Below are 7617 nucleotides of genomic sequence, written 5' to 3'. Positions count from 1 at the left end.
TTCCCAGCAGTGGCAGGGACTGAGATGAGAATCTGACAACAAACCTTCTGCACAGTGTGAATTCACATACACACATATCCTAATTTATTTATTAATAACACATTGCATATCCCTGCTACAGCACTGATGGGGGTGGTTATGATTAATGCTCCCATAATGCAGAATCAGTGCAGTCTCCAGGGGGGCACAGGTGCTATAACTGTAGCAAGCCTAGTCACTGAGGGGGCTCTGAACCACAATATTTAGTATTGCTCAGTATAAAACAGGGGCCCTCAAGGCAAAAATGGGTTTCATATGTCTCCTTGCAGAATACCTAGGTGCAGAAGGGAAGGAAAGGCATTTATGATGAAGCTGACTAGAGGCTATTGTCTGGAAAGAGATGGAAAGGATTGATGTGGGTGGGCTGCAATTTAAGCCTATGCTAGGCAAGCCAGTAACAATGCATGCAGATAGAAAGTTATGCGCTAAGCTCCCCCTGGATCCTGCCTGCTCAGCCCTGGGCTGCACACTGACAGAGGGGGAGGGGAGGCTTCAGTACTTACCTAGGGAAAGCTCTGCCCACGTGTAGTGCAGACACTAGTCCCCTCCCAATCAAGCAGCAGAATGCCGGTTCCTGCCGTGTTAGCGGATCTTCCCTGACTATATAAGAGGCTCCAGATCTCATACAGTCGCTGTGAGCCATAGACACAACCAGAAAGTCTTCCAGGATGAGTTACTCATTGGAAACCATAGGAAACCCCTCTTATAGGAGGATGGCAGAAACCAGGACTAGCTACAGTCGGACCAGCAGCACCCCATCCAGCGGGTTCAGGTCCCAGAGCTGGTCAAGGAGCAGTCCCACCACCATCTCCTCTTATAAGAGGACCAACCTCGCTGCCCCAAGAGTCTACAGTTCTAATGATAGCTTGGATTTCAGCCAGTCTTCTGCCTTCAATGGGGACCTCAAGCAGGTTCGTTTCAGCGAGAAGGAGCAGCTTCAAGGGCTCAATGATCGCTTTGTTGGCTACATCGAGAAGGTCCATTTCCTTGAGCAGCAGAACAAGGAGATAGAAGCTGAGATCCAGGCCCTCAGGCAGAAGCAGAGTGGATATTCCCAGCTGGGCGAGGTCTACGAGCAGGAGATGAGAGAACTACGCGTAAACCTAGAACTTCTTGGCCACGATAAGGCGCAGATCGTGCTGGACACGGAACACCTGGAGGACGACCTGCAGAGGCTGAAGGAGAGGTTGGAAGAGGAGGCTCGTATCAGGGATGAAACGGAGGCCGCAATCAGGGCTATGAAAAAGGACATGGAGGATACGTCCTTGGTGAAGGTGGAGCTGGACAAGAAGGTGCAGTCCTTGCAAGAAGAGGTGGCTTTCATCAAGAACAACCACGAAGAGGAGGTCGGTGAGCTCCTAGCGCAAATCCAAGCCTCATCCATCACAGTGGAGAGGAAAGACTTCCAGAAGACCGACCTGGCCTCTGCCCTGAGGGAGATCCGCTCCCAGCTGGAAGGCCACTCTAGCCAAAACATGCTCCAGACCGAAGAAGTCTTCAGGAATAGGTACGCCAAGCTGACCGAGGCTGCAGAACAGAACAAAGAAGCAATCAGATCGGCCAAAGACGACATCGCAGAGTACAGGAGGCAACTGCACAGCAAGACGGTGGAGCTGGAGTCGGTCAGGGGCACCAAGGAGTCTCTGGAGAGGCAACTCAACGACATCGAGGAGAGACACGGCCACGATCTGACCAGCTATCAGGTAATAAACAGGTATACTCTGGTGATTTCTAGTATATTTCCTGAGCCTCAGAGAGGCACTGTCGCTTGTCTAATGCATAAACTAAGCAGTGACTGCGCAGTTCTTGTTGAATGCTCATGCCCGGCAGCCAGGCTGAGCCTCAGAGAGGCACTGTCGCTTGTCTAATGCATAAACTAAGCAGTGACTGCGCAGTTCTTGTTGAATGCTCATGCCCGGCAGCCAGGCTCCCTTTCAGCAGCAGTGACAGCGAGCAGCGTATGGGAATAGCACGCCGGGCAATAGGGAGCTGTCCGACTCCTGGTGGTGCTGAAAGGGAATCTGACCCGTGTGATGAATAGGGAGGCGACGGGAAAGCTGCAGCCGCATAGAGAGGGACCGGGGAGTTGGCATGTGGAACTGTGTATTATAACTGTATTGTTGAAAAGTTTCTCTGCGATGTTAATCTAGATTAATTACATCAAAGTTCTCTACTGTTTGGGAAGGGTAATTAAAAAAATAAACGGTTATCAGCCCCTCCATACGCCTTGGTATCCCCCCCCTAACCTTGCTGGGAAACAGGTGCAGGTCAGCAAGGCGCAGTGCGCAATGTGTCAGTTCTGCAGTCACATGGAGCAGTTCACTGTTGAGGGGGCGTGCATGAGCCGGACAGTGTAGAATGAAAGGGAAGGGGGCACCTCTGCGGGGAAAGGGTGTGGTGCAGTGTCTTTGCATCTATTTGGTTTGGGGCAAGGCACAGGATTACAGATTAGATTGGGTGCAACATAGCTTTTAGTACTGGGATGGGTTTCCCCCTGTATTTGCGTTGTGTGGAAGTTTTAAGGGATAGCCAGGCGTTGTGGTGCAGTGCTGAGTGCAGGGGGGTGTGGCTCCCAGTATCCTGGTGCAATATGACATAGTATATATATATATATGTGGTGCAGTAAGCAGCTACTCGGTGCAGGGCAGGATAATGTTGCCGGGAATGTGCTCCCAGCTGTGCATTTTATTGTTCTTTCCTGATTCCTTTCCTCCTCTTGCTCTGCCCCCCAGGAAACCATCCAGCAGCTGGACAATGAGTTGAGAGGAACAAAGTGGGAGATGTCGCGTCACCTGAGGGAGTACCAGGACCTGCTCAATGTCAAGATGGCTCTGGATATAGAAATTGCTGCATACAGGTACTAGGGTAGAGCGAGCAGAATATTAATAGCACTGCAGAGACTGCAGAGCTGGAAACTTTCACATCCCTGGCTGTGGGAGGAGAGCAAGGGTACAGTTTAGCCTATCAGGCTCCATGCAGAGATCATCTTTCATTAAAACATAATCCTAAATCATAACAGCAAATATTTTAGAAAGATGCTGTCCCAGCCCATAAGGCATATGAGATCAAGTGCAGCAGAATTACAGAGAGAGCAGTATGCCCCAATTAGAGCAATCAGGGAGTTTAAAAAAAAAAAGACGAGTCCCGTTAGTGCAAGAAGCACTCGGAATGATAGAACAAAACTATCCGTAAAACAACATGTTGCAGCTCTGCAAGTGCCCTAATTAAATCACTAACCAATTAATATGGATCTTTAATGCCTCCTTCCTACTAAGGATGGTCCCATTTAACAAACACTCAGATTCAGATTAGAAGGTCATTAAAACTTGGGGAACCATACGACCAATGTAGAAATGGGAGGAAGCCAGGGTGGGTGAATATTATTCAGAAGCTGAGCAAACTGCTTTGGATGTAAGGCACTCTCCAAAATCTGCATCCCCATTAAGTAGAGGATTTTAGGGTTGCAAAGTGGGCCATTTCCAGTGTGAAACTGGATTTTCCATTCTGTACAGTGTGCTCCTAGCTCTTCATATGCTCATGTGCCTTGACTGAAGATAGTAAGATAAAAAAGAGAGTAGAAGAAGGTGCTTCTAGACCTGTGATGAGATAGGCAGTTATTCACAACCCTCACATGTTTACTTTCCACCTTGATATCATCAAGGAAATAGTTTTGCTATAAGACAATCTCAGTTATTTTAACCAGTGTTCAATTCTAGTGATATCACAATGGGATACCCTGGACAGAATTGGGTAATGATTATAAATAATTGTGGGTGTGTCCAGTCCTACCACAGCAATGTCACTTTATGAACAAAAGGGCAAACTTTGTGCAACAGAGCAAACCAGAAGCATCAGCAAACATATCTAGGAATTTCTAATCCAGTGAATATTGGGAGGTGGTCACATCAAATCATTATTTTATTTCTCCCTTCATGTATTTCTCTTGGCATGTTAGACTATTGTAGTGCAGCTACAGCTTTTCTTTTGCTCATAGTGACTACAATGTGATAAATATCAACTTGGTAACTGTACTAATGCTAATGCTTTCAGATTATCACAGAACAACTGAGGATGCTGGGAGTTGCTAGAAATAGGTTTCATTGTCTCGGTTGTTTATTGGCCTCTTTGACAAGAGAACACACTTAAAGTTCTTTTTTAACCAGTTACATGTCACCTATTAATCTTCTTATATGACATAAGTTTAACAGGCAAGGAGTCTTAGGGCAGCAATGCCCCAACCTCAAAGGAAAACATCTGTACCAATACAATATACATTCCCATTATTACTTATGAGGAACTCTCTGATAACCAAAAACGTTCAAAATACACAAGTTAGGGGGGCAAAGTCATCATAAGATCCTCTGCTTAGTCACCCATTGTCCAAAGTTGCTGTCTATGGGTGGGGAGCAGAGGCTTGGCTAAGTGGGGGGTATGCAAGTGCTGGCACACCACAATGTTAGGTAGCGACTCTAAAATGACCAGTATTACAGTATTGTTTTAAATAGGAACTTTTGTTAAATTTTTTGCTATTATAAAAATAGAGTTTCTTATTTTTCTTACAGTTGTTTAAATATGTAACAATTTCTTTATTTTAAGTTATGGAATCTATTTTTCCCCTGACTGCAACCAACACACTCCTGCTGTGAGTGGCTGACAAATAGGTTTAGAGTGGCGAACCAGAAGTGCACTTTGCAATACAGAGATATATGTCATACAACAAAATTCAAATAAAAGGTGGTGGGAAGGAAGGGGTTAAATAAAAGGGTAATAAAAATGAATTGAGACAATGCAGGCCAAATAGTTTGTGGGTTCTGCATTCTATTGTGGAAAATTGAGCTTGACGTCCATAAAGTTTGTATAATTAATTGCATTACCCTTTTTCTTTTTCTTTTTTTAGGAAACTTCTAGAGGGTGAAGAGACCCGGTTTAGCTCATTCTCTGGTGTCCCTACTGGACCCTCTGCTATTCACAGGCCAACCCCAATATCCTCCACTCGGGTGCAACAGGCACGAGCAGAACCACCAAGGGTGAAAGTGCAACATAAATTTGTAGAAGAGATTATTGAAGAGACAAAGGTTGAGGATGACAGGTCAGATATGGAAGCAGCACTAGCTGCCATGGCAGATGAATTTGCCTTAGGCTTTGAAGAGGGAGGGGAAGAAGAGGAACAGGGAGAGGAGACACAAGAGGGAGAAGAAGAAGCTGAGGAGGAAATTGTGGCAGCTGTAGAAAGTAGTGTTCAAGCTGCTGCTCCAGGAGAAGAGGCAGAGGGAGAGGAGGAAGAAGAAGAGAAGGGGGAGGAGGAAGCAGAGGCAGAGGAGGAGGGAGAAAAGGAAGAGGAAGAAGAGGGGGAAGATGAGGGAGAGAAAGTAGATGAAGAAGAAGAGGGAGGAGAGCAAGGAGAGGAAGAAGATGTAAAAGCAGAGGAAGAGGAAGAGAAAGAGGAAGGAGAGGAAGACGCAGAGGTAGAAGAAACTAAGGCAGAAGAGGGTGAGGAAGAGGGTGAGAAAGGAGAAGATGAGGCAGAAAAAGAAGAGGGAGGAGAGGAGGAAGAAAAGGAAGAAGTAGCAGCAGATGAGGAAGGTGGTGAAGGAGAAGAGGAAGGCGGTGAAGGAGAAAAAGATGAAGACAAAGGGGAGGAAGAAAAAGAGGGAGAGGCAGAGGCAGAGGAAGCAGAGGGGGGAGAAGAGGAAACCACTGAGGAGGCACAGGCTGAGGAAGTAGTGGAAGAGACCATGACAGAGACTAAGATTGTTAGGGAGAAAGCAGAAGTGCAGGAGACAGAAGCTGAGGAGGAAGAGACACAAGATGCAGAGGAGCAAAAAGATGAAGGAGAGGATGAGGAGACAGGTGAGGGTAAAGAAACAGAGGAAAAAGAGGAAGGGGGTGAGGAAAAAGAAGATGCAGATGAGGGCACTGAGCAACAGGAGGAAGAGAAGGCAGAGGAAGAGAAGGGAGAAATTGATGAGGGAGAAACTAAGGAGGGAGCTGAAGAAGATGCTGGAGAGGACAAACAAGCAAAATCCCCAGAGGAGAAGAGTGCTGAAGAGACAATCTCTGTATCCAAAGCTGCATCTGTAGGATCAGAAAAGGAAAGTGCCAAACAAGAGGAAGAAAAAAGCACCCAGAGGGATGATGGAAAGGAAGATACAGCAGTGAATGGAGATGTGGAAGAGGGGGAGGTAAAGGAAGAGAGTGAAGACAAAGCTGTGGTCACCAATGGCCTGGATGACAGTCCATCCGAGGATAAGGAGAGCAGCAAGGGCCAGCAGACTGTAGTCATAACAAAAAAAATTGAAACCACAACAAGTGAAGGTGAGGATGGTACAAAGTACATCACCAAGTCAGTCACAGTCACGCAAAAAGTGGAAGAGCATGAGGAGACCGTCCAAGAGAAGCTGGTATCCACCAAGAAGGTGGAGAAGGTCACATCACATGCAGTAGTCAAGGAAGTTACTGAGGACAAGTGAGATAAGAGGTACAACAATTGCAGCAAGCAGCAGGACTGAACAAGCCATAACACAAACTGCATGAAAGTGAAAGCTTCTAATGGGCTTCTAGCAGAAGGGGGTTCTCTCTTGGGTTGGGGGCTCCAGACACTGTAATACTACTTTCTGTGCAATATTTGTGGGGAAAATATGCATGCAAGCTCCAGGTGTCCCCCACCCACACAACTTCGGCAATTTACAAAAAAATCCAAAAAAAAAATCAAAACAATTGACTGCATGATACGTAAATGATGAGGAACTATTTTGGGTTTCCTAAGTTGCTGTGGGTGTGGGCTATGACTGATGGTCCAGTCAATGCATAGCTATGGGTCTTGAGCTGAATTATGCAAAGAACCAACTGAGCCAAATAAAAGGGGGTAGGGAGACAGTGAAACAGAAATTTTCTCGCCTTAATAAAAGAAGTCTATCCTTATGTTTACCTCACTGGTGCAATTAATACAGACTGCAGGTCATGAGAGAACCTAGGAGAATTGTGACACAACCTGTTGATGGGTTATGTAGAAGTGAACCTTGCTCAATAAAAAGGTTATAGTGAAAATGTCAAACACACGTGTCATTTGTCTTCATAATTCATGGGACATCTCAAGCACTGGTACATTAGCCTTTTTCCATTCCCTAATTGCAGAGAGCTCACTTAGAATGCAGGGATATCCAGCAGCCAAAAGCTTTCATTGGTGATGATAGTTGTAGTTCACCATCATGCAATAAGGTATATGGGAATAAAGTGATATTGTTAGCTACAAGTCCCAAAGTGCTGCATTATCCCATGTTGATGGAAATAAAGATAGTAAGTACAATCAGAACTATCATTCAGTGCTAAGAAACTAAGCAGAGATCCCTCCATTGTGGCATCTGCTGTGAGGACCATAGACAGCTCCCAAGTATTCCCACCACCTTTCCTTCAGAAATAAGATGCAACGTGGGCTAAATATGCACAATGTTACCTTTTGCTATAGGGGTTAAATATGACACAAACTTCTCGTGTTTAAAGGGACAATAAACACCTATGTTTAACAAAAGTTCAGTTTATAGGATTATGTAGCACATACGTCCTTTCTATTCATTCAGT

At 45.6% G+C, this 7617-nt stretch overlaps 1 protein-coding gene across 1 annotated transcript; it reads left to right on the top strand.

The window, feature by feature from the left end:
• Nucleotides 1-685: 685 nt before the first annotated feature.
• Nucleotides 686-7093, top strand: nefm.S (neurofilament medium S homeolog). Its single transcript, NM_001088212.1, is given in 3 exon segments — nt 686-1742; nt 2772-2896; nt 4937-7093. Coding segments are annotated over 3 exon segments (2733 nt in total). The 5' UTR covers nt 686-707; the 3' UTR covers nt 6510-7093.
• The last annotated feature ends 524 nt before the right edge of the window (nt 7094-7617 follow it).

Source organism: Xenopus laevis, chromosome 3S, assembly GCF_017654675.1.
Source record: "Xenopus laevis strain J_2021 chromosome 3S, Xenopus_laevis_v10.1, whole genome shotgun sequence".
NCBI lineage: Eukaryota > Metazoa > Chordata > Amphibia > Anura > Pipidae > Xenopus > Xenopus laevis.
The sequence above is the reverse complement of the archived record's forward strand: the minus strand, read 5'-3'. Positions and strand labels throughout refer to the sequence as shown.